We start from the raw sequence: 14,295 nt of genomic DNA on the forward strand, positions 1-14,295 counted from the left end.
ATTGCATCAGGCTGCGCTTTGAGGAGACATTAGGAGTAAATCTGTGGCGTGGTAGGCTTACGCCTTACCTTCTGAGGTTTACTGAGTTCACTGGTGCACAAAAAGCTTTCAGCAAGAATAGCAGATGGATGGACCGTCTGTAGACCAAACTTGGACCCCCCAAAAAGCCAAAGACCCCTTCCGGACAATCAGCCTTTGCGTACTGCTCCAACTGTGCACAGAAAGGCCATCTGGGCATGAATGTACGGAAGGACGGATGATTAACCAGACATTCCAACATCTCAATTCATCGACTACTGCGATGACAAAGAAGAAATTCGGGAGAGAGAATGAAGAATAAACCACAAAGTAAAAGAACTCCAGAAAAATGGGACTTTTCCAAGGCAGTTCAAGACACCTCGTATGGGGGAACCAACAGTTAGCGTAATGGCTATGTCACTGGACTCCCACGTGGTCGACCGCGGTTCGCGTCCCGGACCCGGTGGCTTAAAACTCACGCCGGGCGCATGTGCGTGTGTGCCCAAGATTCTGAGAGGAGAATAGAGGAGAAGAGATTGCGGTGTGACCATCCCCCCTGGGGGGTGATTTCTCGCTTTCTGTCTCTATGTCTCTCTCTGTCTGTCTGGGCGAGCGCACGCGCCCTACAGTGAAAATCTCTCAAAAAAAACAAAAAAAGAGACCTCGTATGGCAGTGAGGCAAGAGGTTCTACCGTCGTAGGAAGAAGGGCCATGCCTCATGGGAAAGCAACAGGTGGCCTCAAGAAAATAAAGAATCCCGGGAACCAGCAGTTAGCGTAATGGCTATGTCGCTGGACTCCCACGTAGTCGACCGCGGTTCGTGTCCTGGACCCGGTGGCTTAAAACTCACGCCGGGCGCGTGTGCGTGCGTGCCCAAGATCCCGAGAGGAGAATGGAGGAGAAGGGATTGCGGCGTGACCATCCCCCCGGGGGGTGATTTCTCGCTTTCTGTCTCTCTGTCTCTCTCTGTCTGTCTGGCGAGCGCACGCGCCCTACAGTGAAAATCTCTCCAAAAAAAAAAAGAAAATAAAGAATCCCCAAGAGGAATGGGGCATTGGAACAGAAAACATGGGGAGAACAGGAAGACTGATGACCATCGTGAAGAACATGAGGGCTTTCCTAGGGGCCCAGAAGCCTCACAAGCCGTGTCACCATCCATCACATTACCTCAAGCCAAGGGAGGACAAGCTTCCCGAAGAGGGCAAGCAGGGCAAGCAGAAGAGTAAGGGCAGATACCTGGAAGATGGTGGCAATGATTATTTCTTATTAAGCAGAGAAAAAAACACCTAAGCTGTAAGACAGCTTCTAATTTGGCTTTTTATTGCTTATTTGGTCTTCATGTCTACAGTATTCTGGTATTTTTATCATCTATGATTAAAGTGAGTTTTCTTTTTTTTTTTTTTTTAATTTGAGCCATACCTAGAGTTGCTAAACAGAGACCAGAGAGATCTCAATTCTCTATGCCAAACAGGTTTTTAGGTAAGAAACAGGAAGATAGACTTCTCCTGTTCCAATTTGTCATTTTTACTCAGACTCCTCTGGATAGGAAAAATTTATCTTTTCAAAAAAAATTTTTTTAAATACTTTGGAAAAAATGTTCATCAGATGTAATTCATCTGCAATGTGAAGATGAAGAGTAAATCCTTGCAAGAAGAGAGATTAATAGAATATCCATCAATCTTTTTCAGCATTGCTTTTTTTAAAAAAAAAAATTTTAACATCAGAAAGTATAATAGCTGTAAGTCTAAAAATCCAGCTTTTTTTTTTTTTTTCTTCCGAAGCTGTTGTCAGAATCTTCTTTTGGACCGAACATCACATGCTGACTAGGAAAACAAAGTGAATCCCTGAAGAGGCCGGTAACTGGGCTGTAGGGAGACACGGGAGGCGTTCATCCAGCATAAATGTCGCAAGACAGAGCTCCTGAAATGAGGGAAAAGGTCGTCCAGAATGCTAACGTCATCACAGTGAAATAGGTACACCATTGTTACAGCCACATTTTAAGAAAACAAATACGAGGGCCAACCAGTGGTAGCACAGGGGTCATGCCCTGTGCACAGGAGCTGGATCCCACACAGTGGCTGTAGTTGGATCCCCAGCCCCGGCAGCTTAAAAAACACACCAGGCACATGTGCATGTGTGCCCCAAGTGGAGAAATGGTGGAGAAAAGATTGCGTTGTGACCACGGCTCATTGAGAGATTCTTTTTCTCTCTCTGATGAGTGCACACACTCTCTACCAATAAGAAAAAAAATATATTTAAAAAAATATATAAGTAGTGGGGCCGGCAGGTGGTGTGGGGGTTAAGGTGTTGTACTCCCACTTGGTCGACCATGGTTTGAGTCCTGGGCCTGGTGGCTTGCCTTCTCACTTTCTCTCTCTCCCTCTCTCTGTCTCTCTGTAGTCAAATTAAAAAATAATAATAAGGAATAAAATAAATAATTATTTATAAAAATATGCATAGTATCGACCCTTAGGAAATTTATTTTCTAGTAATAATAAAAAGAATTTACAAATATCCACCCCACATGGTAAAGTGAGTGACATAAAATGTTTACATTTCTCTGGTGATTCAAAGGAAAGAAGAGATCATTTAGTTGGATGAATCAAGAAAAGCTGTAAGACAAAGACGTTTAAAATGGGCTCTGTCTGGCCGGCAGGTAGTGTTGTGGTTGGGGTGCAGGACTCCCACATGGCTACCCATGACTCCCACATGGCTACCCAGGACTCCCACATGGCTACCCAGGCCTCCCACATGGCTACCCATGATTTGAGTCCTGGACCTGGGAGCTTGCTTTCTCCCAGGCCTCCCACATGGCTACCCATGATTTGAGTCCTGGACCTGGGAGCTTGCTTTCTCACTTTCTCTCTCTCTCTCTCTCTGTGTGTGTCTCTCTATTGAGCACATGTGCCCTGTAGCAAATTTAAAAATAATAATAATGATAAATAAAAATTTAAAATAAATGGGTCTTGGTGAAAGATAATATTAAAATAGGTAAAATTGGGGAAGTTGACCATCTAAATTAGGGAAAAGATAAGAAAAAAAGAGGAAGTTTTTTTGAGAATTATTTTATTTAGTTTTATTTATTTATGTATATATGTATTTATTTTAATTTGACTAGAGAGAGAGAGAAAGTGAGAAAGCAAGCCACCAGGTCCAGGACTTCCATGTGATGTGAAAGGCTAGTGCCCTTAACCACCACTCCCCTCTGGCCCCCAAGAAAGATTTTTAAGCAAAGACAAGAATGGAAAATGTAGACAAAGTATTTGATGGAAAATGCTAGTCTTAAATCCCCGTACTTCTTCCTTGCAGGCACACGGAAGACTGTGTTTTCTAGTCCCCTGGCATCCCCGTAGGGCCCGTGACTAATTCCGGTCAATAAAATGTGGTGGGAGCTGGGAGGAGGGGAGGTGATGTGGGATCTAGGATTAGTCCCTGAAATCTCCCACAAGACCCTTCCCTGCACCTGGATGTCGGATGTGAGAGCGACTCAGGCCTCAGAGGAGCCGGGGAGCAGAAGCTGGCATAACAGCCAGCAGGGCAAACCTGGCCTGCTGCCGATTTTGGTACTGCCTGCCAGTTAAGGTTTTACATTTTTAAAGAGTTGGAAAAAAAAAAAAGAAGAATTTTATTATTTCAGATTTCAGTGTCCATAAATAAAGTTTTATTGGATGGCAACCATGCTAATTTGCTTCCCTATGGTCTATGGCGGGTCTTGTGCACAATGGCAGACTTGAATCATTGCCACAGAGAAGCCATGGCCCACGAAGTCAAAGTATTTACTGTCTGGGACTTTACAGAAAAAGTTTGCTGACCTTTGTCCTAGCACAGCCACTAGTTGCAAAAAACCTGGTCCTAGAATGACCTATGAAATAAGCAACAATTAAGTCTTCGTTGTGGTAAGATGCTGAGCTTTTTGGGTTACCTGTTCTAGCAGCAGGTTACCTGTCACCTCACCAATGCACCGTGGGTGAAACAGCTTTGAGAAAGCCAATTATTCATCACTTTCCTAGACTGCATCCTGACTTGCTTTGGACACTGATTCTGGATCTAGGATGTATCAATCATCAAAAATCTTTGGCTTAGAGTCTCAGGGATATCGCTATTTAATTTTCCAAATGTATTAAATTATGTAATACTAAACAATAGTATATATAATAAATTATTAAACAGTTTTATTAAATATCTCTATTTCTCCCAGTAACAGGAAGGCTGAGTAGGTGCCTGTGCTCCGGCAACCTGTAGCCTAAACTTCAGCTTGGGTGACTGGAGGTAGAGTGTGGGGTTCAAAACCCTGGCCTTCTAGTTACTACTCCCAAACTTCACATCAAAGTTCTAGCCGTGCAGAAATGATGATCTTCGTGGTACAGTAAGGAGCAGTGAGGAGTTTGGCACAGGGCTTTGTAAACTGTGGTGTAACGTGGGTGTTGTCTGAAGCAGGCAAGGAAGCAGGGCAGGGGGGCGCTGAGTAATCAGTGCTCACACCTCTCAGCTAGTCTGTCTGCTGAGGCCCTCGCAGGCCAGTGGGAGGAGTGCTCCAAATCAACTCATAACCCACATCACAAAACCGAACAGACTGACGCCCTGCAGAAGTGTTCTAAATACAATCTTAGATTTCTTTTTTTTATTTCTACAACCTGAAACTTTCATTTCACTGTTGGTTATTATGGGTTCATGTGTACTTCTTGCATTTATATTGAATTAAATTCTCTAGTTTTGCCCCATAAACACATCCAGACAAGGGCGAGGAGTCCTGCTCCCTTTCCAAATTACTGCCTTTAAGTGCTATGGAGTTAAATGTGGTCAGGAGCTTCATCTACTCTAATAAATAAATAAGGACGGGTGGTGGTGCTGGACACTGCAACCTGCCACTGTGTGAGGCTGACCCATGCAGGGAGGTTCTGGGTCCGTGGCCAGACTGCCCAGAAAATGCTGGATGCAGAGTGCGGGATGCGTGGTGCCCATGACCCGAGGCTGCCTGAGCTTGGAGTGGATGTGGCAGCAGGACCCACTGGGTGCCCCATCTCTCCTTCTGTCTCACAAAACAAACAAGTAAATAAACTTTAAAAGAAAGAATGCAAAGAATAAGGATGCTTTATATTCTGGTTCTGCAGGTTTTGGTCAGCTAACTCTCCCATCCTGCCAGCCAGAGAGCCCGGGTGAGGTGGGAGGAACGGACTTGCACAAGCTGGGTCCCCAGCCCTGCTCAGCAGCCGGCCACACGCCTGAAAAGCACACCGTCCGGATCCTCGGGGCCGGGGTCTTGCCAGGGAGCACGCTGGAAGAGCAATGCATCATGGGTGCAGGAACACTGGCGAGAGAGGTACCAGGTGATGGCTCCCAATTAAAGTCAAGTGGAGAAGAAGACAAAGGGAAAGGGAACTGGTCAGTGGGTGCAGCTGGAACGACCGAGACGAGCAGACATGGAAAGACTGAGGTCGCGATGAAAAGGCGAGCTTCCAGGGTTCAGAGGTGGAGAGATACTCGGGGCCATGACAAGACCTACGGGCAGTCGTGGGTATAGACCAGAGTGCTGAAGGGAGGTCGAGGTCACCGCGTCTGAGCGGCAGAGGGACCCAGATGCTACAGGTTGTAAGAATCGCCCATACAGACGATAAAGGACAACCAGGATGGCAGCAAGACTTGGGTCAAGGCGGGTCACTACGTCGGGCACCAACAGGCTTAGAAAACAGCGGGAGCAGGGACAGTAACGAGGAGGGCTAGGATGCAGACCTGAGGGTAAGACCACGGAGCATCTTGAAAAGCTAACGGTCTGACAGTTTTTCAGAAGTGGCTCTGAGACCCACGGGTATGAGAGGAGCAGCAACTCCTCTGAGGGCTGCTGGACAAACAGGCCCGCAGGGTGCACGTGTCAGACGGAGGGCCGTGAGCTGGAGTGGAGCAGAGGGCATGCGGGAGCCGGGAGCGCAGCATCACGAGGACGAGACGCAGAGCAGCACGAGGACATGCAGAGGGCGGCACGTCCACATCTCCCACTGTCTTTTTATTTTGCCTTCTATGTATCTTATATGCCCCTTCAAATATGAGGGGACTTCTAAAAGTTTGTGGGAACACAGAATAAAAAGATAAAAGTAGGGGCCAGCAGATGGTGTAGCAGTTACATCACTGGACTCCCGCATGGCCGAGCATGGTTCGAGTCCCAGACCTGGTGGCTCGAAAATCATGCCAGGTATGTGTGTGTACATGCCCAAGATCCCAGGAGGAGATTGGAGAAGGAGTTGCGGGGTGGCCATTCACCCCGGGAGGTGAGTTCTCACTTTCTCTCTCACTGTCTCTGTCTCTCTCTCTTCCTAGCAAGTGCATACACTCTAAGGCAAAAATCTCTAAAAAAAAAAAACAAACAGAACACACACACACACACACACACACACACACACACACAAATTTCATTTCTCAATAAGTTCTGTTAAGGTCAGGACACCCTGGGAACCAGCAGTTAGCGTAATGGCTATGTCGCTGGATTCCCACGTAGTCGACCGCGGTTCGTGTCCCGGACCCGGTGGCTTAAAACTCACGCCGGGCGCGTGTGCGTGCGTGCCCAAGATCCCGAGAGGAGAATGGAGGAGAAGGGATTGCGGCGTGACCATCCCCCCTGGGGGGTGATTTCTCGCTTTCTGTCTCTATGTCTCTCTCTGTCTGTCTGGCGAGCGCACGCGCCCTACAGTGAACTCTCAAAAAAAAAAAAAAAAAAGTTCAGGACACCTTTTTTTTTTTTAAGAGGTTTTTGCCTTAGGGTGTGTGCACTTGCCAGAGAGACAGAGACATTGAGAGGGAAAGTGAGAAATCAACCCCTGGGGGGATGGCCGTGCCACAACTCTTTTCCTCCATTCTCCTTCCAGGATCTTGGGCATGCACATACACACACACTCAACATGATTTTCAAGCCACCGGGTCTGGGACTTGAACTGTGGTTGCCCATGCAGGAGACCGGTGACATAACCACTACACCATCTGCTGGCCCAATGACATTTTTGTAAATGATGTAACCAGCCATCTCTAAAGAACTGAGGGTCCTGGGAATTTAACCAAGTCCGTGTAATCTTCTTCACGTTAACTAAAGAAAAATGGGTGCCCTTTATAGATTTTTTTAAAGATTAGGAAACAGGGACCAGCAGTTAGTGTAATGGCTATGTCGCTGGACTCCCATGTAGTCGACTGTGGTTCGAGTCCCAGACCCTGTGGCTTAAGGGATTGCGGCATGGCCATCCCCCCTGGGAGGTGATTTCTTGCTTTCTGTCTCCCTGCCTCTTTCTGTTTTTTTGGCAAATGCACCCTGTAGCAAAAAACTCTCAAAAAAAAAAAAAAAAAAGTTAGGAAACAGAGGAGCCTAATTAGGACTGCGAGGTGGACACCTAATGATTCTCTCCCAAAGCTCTCACGAACCTGTCCTGGTTTGATGAAAGGAATGAGCAAGGGCATTGTCACGGCGGAGAGCTCTCTAGTGAAGCTGTCGACTGGCCTGCTTTTGTTTTAACTAGACCACCGCGACCTCCTGGTAGCCACTGCTTGGACTGAGCTTATGGTCAGGATGGTACAGGTAAAGCCACGCTCCATCTCATCACCACTCTTTGAAGAACCGTTTCCGGGTTCGGATCTCCCTTGTTTAAAATGGCCGGGGAAGCTTTGCATTTCTCTGCAGCTGCCCTGGGCACAAAAGTTTGGTACCCACTGGGCAGCAAGTTTGCCCGGTCTTAACTGTCCAGCCAGAACCGTGTCAGCTAACCAGCTGAGACCTCCATGGCGTTGGCCACTTCTGCTATTGTCGCTCCTCTCCTTTGAGCACAAGAACGCACTGAATTTTTTCTTTGCAAACTGATGTGGAGGGTCTGCCGCTGTGGGGTCATCTACAGCATCACCTCCTGCCTCGATGAGCAGAGCGACCCACTTGTAAACTGCTGATTCCCTTGAGGCATTGTCCCCATGAGCCTTCTGTGAAGCATCGTCGATTTCACCATCGTCCCACTCGAGCTTCACCATAAGTTCATGTTGTGCACGCTGCTCTAATAGAAGCAGTTTTCAAACCACATCTTATCTTAGTGCTTCAAACTAGATTCTATTCCGACATGTTTTAATAAGTTGGTACAAGTTTATTCTGGTGCAAAAAAGGGAATGAATATAAATGAATTAATTTAAAATGTTTCAGAAGAAAATTACAGTGCACTTGTAATTTTGTAGCTTTGTCCATAGTTTTAGTTTAAGGTATTTTGTGAATCAATAAAATGTGGAAAAGAATGTAAAAAAACAAACAAACAAAAAAAAAAAACAAACAAAAAAAAATTAAATCCATGTAGTTTTCTCATAAAATGCATTTTCATGAACTCTTTGAAGACTCATATTTTCCCAAAACAATGTGGCATATATTAAAAAAAATTAAAAAATAAACCAGCTTCAAGGGAACAGCAGGTGGCATAGTGGATTAGGGTACTAGATTCCATGTGACCATGGTTCAAATCCCAGGCCCAGCAGCTTGAAACTCATACCAAGAGCATGTACGTACATGCCCAAAATCCCAAAAGGAGAATGGAGGGGAAGAGACTGTAGTGAGGCCATCCCCCCATCCCCGTTGGAGGGAGGTTGGGAGGGGGAGGGATGGATTTTTCACTTTCTGTCTCTCCAGCAAGTGCATGCACCCTACAGTTTAAAATTATTTTTTAAATTTTTATGTTTTAGAGGAATTTTTGCTATCGGATATGTGTGCTCACCAGAGATATAAAGAAACAGAAAGTGAGAAATCACCCTCCAAGGGTGATGGCTACCCCACAATCCCTTCTCCATTCTCCTCTCAGGATCTTGGGCACACATTTATAAGTGCCTGGCTTAAGTTGTTGTTGTTGTTGTTGTTTTTAAGAGCTACTTTTACTTTAACTTTATTTGTTATTATCATTTTCCAGAGAGAGAGAGAGAGACGGAGGGAAAGTGAGAAAGCTAGCTACCAGGTCCAGGACTTGAACTGTGGTCGGCCATGTGGGAATTCAGCGCCTTTAACCACCATGCCACCTGCTGGCCCCCTGGCTTGAGGTTTAAGCCACGGGGTCCAGGACTCAAACCTCAGTCAACTATGTGGAGTCCAGCAACATAGCCATTATGCCATCTGCTGGTCCTAACACACCTGTACTATGGTGCCCTATTGCAAAAATCTCTTAAAAATCCTGCAAATGTTAAACATTGTATGTCAGACCCACATCTGAATTCTTTAAAAAACTCACAACAAGGATATAAGAAAATGCTAACACAATCCTGAAGAACTTAACTGCTGTTATTTCACATGAACTTTTCTTGGCTTGAAGGAACAGGGGAGGAGAAACAGGTAAGTGCACACAGGTGAAAGTAAATGCTAGCGTTACTGAGGACAAAGGAGGGGCAGCTATACTTCCTTTTCAGAGGATGTGTCCACCTCCTTAAAACCCACAAGTGAGCCGAAGGTAGACCTCTACAGAGTTGGAACTGGAAGGAGCACAGTGTGTCTCCATTAGGGACTTACTCATTTATACCAAAATATGAAGCACTGTCGGAAAATGTGGGGTGAGCTTTTTGCCTACAAGGTAGGATAATGAGAGAGCTAGGGAGGGTTCAAGAAGTTGATGGTGGGACCAGCGGATGGCGTAATGGTTATATTGCTGGACTCCCACATAGTAGACTGTGGCTCGAGTCCCAAATCTGGCAACCTAAAACTCATGCTGGACGCGTGTACATGTGTGCCCAAAACCTCTAGAGGAGAATGGAGGAGAAGGGATTGTGGCATGGTCATCCCCCCAGGGAGGGGGGTGATTTCTAGCTTTCTATCTTAGTGTCTCTCCGTCAAATGCATGTGCCTTGTAGCAAAAATTTCCCTTAAAAAAAAAAAAAAAAAACCTTGATGGTTTTGGAAATCTATGAACTTCCAACCGAGGACTGCACGTAAATGGGTACATTTAACACTTTGCTGGCCACTTGAAGGTGTTTAAAAGCCCCTGAAGACCATTCTTGGGCTAAGAGAAAGAGCAAGCAAAGTGTAGGAAAATGGCCTGGTAAAGGCCATCGGGAAACTCGCTTCTGAGAGATTCTGTGAGGGAAAGTTCTAGGAGGAGAGAAATCAAGAAGCCATAGTTTCAGGGTTCAGAAAGATTTGAGGATAGTGGTTTTGAACCAGGAGAGGTGAACAAATCCAGGAACCAAAAAGACAGAGCCTAAGCCAGCCAGTGGTGTGGTGGCTAAGGTGGCTGGATCTCACATGGCTGACCACTCGGCTCAGAACTGGCGGCCTGAAAAACCATGCTGGGCACATATGCATGCATGCCCCAAATCCCAAGAGGTGAATGGAGGGGAGGAGACTGCAGCATGGCCATGCCTCCTAGGGAGTGTTTTCTCTCTCTCTTGTGAGCACATGCACCCTATAGAAATTTTTTAAAAAATAAAAAGACAGAGTCTTCATTCAAAACACTTAGCTACAAGCATGACACACCACATCTTGAAGTGAAGTACAAACGCTAATGTCTTTGGGAAAGCCCGTCATGAGAGAATCAAACAGGGAAGAGGTAAGGTGAGTGAAGAAAAGCCCAGAATCTAGAGCCCAGCACAGACAGGCTAGGACTCCCACACCGTCTGTGCTCAGGCCCCAGCTGAGAAGACTAGCATTAAATGAGCGAACACGAGCAACACGTTTAGCACAAAGCCGGGCACCTAGTGGCCCTAAGCAAATAGCATCACTTTACACTCACGGACTTGGAGAATCTCTGGACTCCCTGTCTCTTACCAAGAACGCCAACTGAAGAGATGGGCTGGGCTGAGGCTGTTTTCCAGGAGGCTCCGCAGGGAGTGGACCACTTGTTTGCACTCCTTTCAGCGAAGAAGGCGTATTGCAGGGCTCTGGCCTGCCCTGATTTCCGAAGGTATACAAACAGCTCCCTCTCCTTCTTGCTGCCCACTTCGTAGGGATACTGCACAGTAGCCTGGATTGCACGGACGCATGCCTCCTGAGCAAGGCACCCAGGGTGCTGCTTCCGCATCTTCAAGATGGCATCGCTGAAAATGGCGTCCATGTTGGGACAGCTCGGAACTGGCTTGTTGTAGAGTCTACGGGATTCTAGAGGTTGACCTGAAAGGAATAAGAAAGATCAGCATTTTACGTACTTTACTAACACAGAGGCTAGATGGTGGCTCTGCAGCAAAATGTGATGCTCTGCAAGAGAATCACCTGTGGGAAGGTTCCTGGTTCAAGTCTGGAGACCTTCCAGTACATGGTGGGCACATGCCTGCCGTGACCTAGGGCTGGCTAAAGGTTGGGAGTAGACTACAGCTCCAAGACCCTCTGGAGGTGCTCCCTCTCTCTCTTTCTCTCTTTCTGCATCTCTTGCTCTGGGAAGAAATAAATAAACTTAAAAAAAAGAAATGTTATTGGGACCAGCAGATGGTGTAATGGTTACATTGCTGGACTCCCACATGGCTGATTGCAGTTCGGGTTCCGAACCTGGTGGCTTGAAACTCATGCTGGGTGTGTGTGTGTGTGTGTGTGTGTGTGTGTGCCCAAAATCCTGAGAGGAGAAGGGATTGTGGCATGACCATCTCCCCTGGGGGATGATTTCTCACTTTCTGTCTTTCTGTCTCTCCAGCAAGTGCATGTGCCCTATAGCAAAAATCTAAAAAACCAAAATGTTATTTATACAAAAGGATATGAATAAATAAGAATAATACCCTGTTCAAATTTAAGTACAAAATGTAATACTAGGGACCAGCAGTTAGCGGAATGGCTATGTCGCTGGATTCCCATGTAGTCGACCGCGGTTTGCGTCCCGAACCCGGTGGCTTAAACTCATGCTGGGTGTGTGTGCGTGCATGCCCAAGATCCCGAGAGGAGAATGGAGAAGGGATTGCGGCGTGGCCATCTCCCCTGGTGGGTGATTTTTCGCTTTCTGTCTCTCTGTCTCTCTCTTGTCCCTCTGTCTCTCTCTGTCTGTCTGGCAAGCACATGTGCCCTATAGCAAAACAAAACAAAACAAAAAACAAAAAAAAATACAAAAAAAAAACCCAACTCTTCAAAATGTAATACTAGTCATCAAAATATTTAATATAACAGTAAAACTAATCCTTACATAATTGAATACATTCAATGCAATTCTAAGTTACCTAATTTAGACATAAAAATTGCATTTTGTTTTTATCCCAAGCCAAGAATTTTTTTTTTTGAGCAGTTTTATGCTATAGGGCGCGTGCGCTCGCCAGACAGACAGAGAGAGACAGAGAGACAGAAAGCGAGAAACCACCCCCCAGGGGGGATGGCCATGCCGCAATCCCTTCTCCTCCATTCTCCTCTCGGGATCTTGGGCACGCACACACACACGCCCTGCGTGAGTTTTAAGCCACCAGGTCCGGGACATGAACCACGGTCAACTTCATGGGAGTCCAGTGACATAGCCATTACACTAACTGCTGGTCCCCCAAGCCAAGAATTTTATAATAGATTAAATATTAATATATCAACAAGTCTGAGGAAAATAGTTCTGATTCAGTATTGTAGGTTCATAATTATACAATCCTGTCCTGCAGTAGTTAAGTGCTGTGTGGAAGGCCAGATGTTCAAAGCCAACTGCGGTCTGAGTCCTGGCTGGTGGCCTGACAGACATGTCAAATGTGTACGTCTGCTGCCCCCAATCCTGATGGGTTGGAAAAATAGAGCAAAAAGGATTTCAGTCGGAAATTTTAAAATGCTTAGAAAAGAAGACATATGATATTGATGGATGGATAGGCATATATATCAATAGAACAGAACTGACAGTTCATAAATAAATCCTTATAATTATGACTAATTGGTTTTTGACACAGGTGCCAAGCAATTAAATGGGAACAAAACCCAGGAATGACAAACAGAACTTAGATTTTTTACCTAGTACCATTTGGAAAAACAAACTAAAAAAGGATTATAAGTCAAGGAAGAACTAAATTACAGAAATTTCTTTTTTTAAAAAATTTATCTTTTTTTAAAGGTTTTTGCTTTAAGGTGTGTGCATTCGCCAGAAAGAGAGAGACAGAGAAACAGAAAGTGAGAAATCACCTCCTGGGGAGATGGCCATGGTGCAATCCCTTCTCCTCCATTCTCCTCTCGGGATCTTGGGCATGTACACACACGCACCAGGCACGAGTTTAAGCCACCAGGTCCGGGACTCGAACCGCGGCCGACTACATGGAAGTTCAGCGACATAGCCATTATGCTAACTGCTGGTCCCATAAATTACAAAAATTTCTATAGGAAAATCTTTGTGACCTTGAGTCGGGCAAAGTGTTCTTAGATTTAACACCACCAAAGGCATAATCCATTGAAAAAATTAATAAATTAAACTAGACTTCATAAAAATGAAAGACTTTTGTACTTCAAAGGATTGGAGTACAAGGAAATGAAATGACAAGCCATGGAAAGGAAGGAAATATTTATGTGGTAGGCAAAAAATGGCTCCCCCAAACTGTCCACATCCCGATCCTTAGAATCCGTGAATGACCTTGCATGGGAGATTTATAGGTGTGACGAAGGTTAAACACCTGGGATGGGAGATGACCCTTTGATATCTGGGTTGGCACAGTCTCATCTCATGAGTCTTTTCATTTTTTTAAACATTTACTTATTTATCTTTTTATGTGTTATGATTTTCAAGCTGCCAAGTCAAGGATACAAAACTGCAGTCTACCATGTGGGAATCCAGTACCTTAACCACCACACCACATGCCTTAACCACCATGCCACCTGGCGGCCCATCTTTTCATTTTTTTTTCCTTGAGGAAGAGAGACAGAGACAGACAGAGAAAAAAGATAGCAACCCCAAAGGGCTTCAGTGTTACATTCTATCCCTAGCCTCAGCCAGCCCTGGGTCATGGGTCAACCCCTGCCTGGCGTACTTGGGCAGGGGGTGGTGGGGGTGGTGGTGTCTCTGGATTTGAACAGGACACCTTCTTATGAGGGGTTGCCTTGCAGAGTATCCCATTCTACTGATGCTCTACTCTGGATCCCCTCACATGAGTTTAAAAGCAGAGAATTTTCTGCGACTGTAGGAAGAGATTTGCCAAAGAAGAACTGTTAGAGATGTGAAGTGTGGGAAGCTGCACACCAGCAGTCTGCCGAGGTTTCTCAGAGAGCAAACAATTACCATGATTGGTTCCCTTCCAAAAACCTGACCTTTGAAACCTTGCTCTGATTGGCCACTAGAATCCCTCAAATTTGCATACCTGGCACCTCATGATTGGTCCAAAAGCAACCAATCACAGCCCACCGTTTACAACCAATCAGAGCCCACC

The 14,295-nt window shown here is 45.7% G+C and overlaps 1 protein-coding gene across 1 annotated transcript in view; it reads right to left on the reverse strand.

The window, feature by feature from the left end:
* Nucleotides 1-14,295, reverse strand: part of EHHADH (enoyl-CoA hydratase and 3-hydroxyacyl CoA dehydrogenase) — a 59,647-nt gene that overhangs the window by 2,616 nt on the left and 42,736 nt on the right. The window contains exon 6 of the mRNA XM_006160779.1: nucleotides 10,769-11,110. Within this exon, the coding sequence (XP_006160841.1) occupies nucleotides 10,769-11,110 (342 nt within the window). The remainder of the gene's footprint in view (nucleotides 1-10,768; nucleotides 11,111-14,295) is intronic.

This window comes from Tupaia chinensis, unplaced genomic scaffold (genome assembly GCF_000334495.1).
Source record: "Tupaia chinensis unplaced genomic scaffold, TupChi_1.0 Scaffold000708_1, whole genome shotgun sequence".
In the NCBI taxonomy this organism is placed as follows: Eukaryota; Metazoa; Chordata; class Mammalia; order Scandentia; family Tupaiidae; genus Tupaia; species Tupaia belangeri.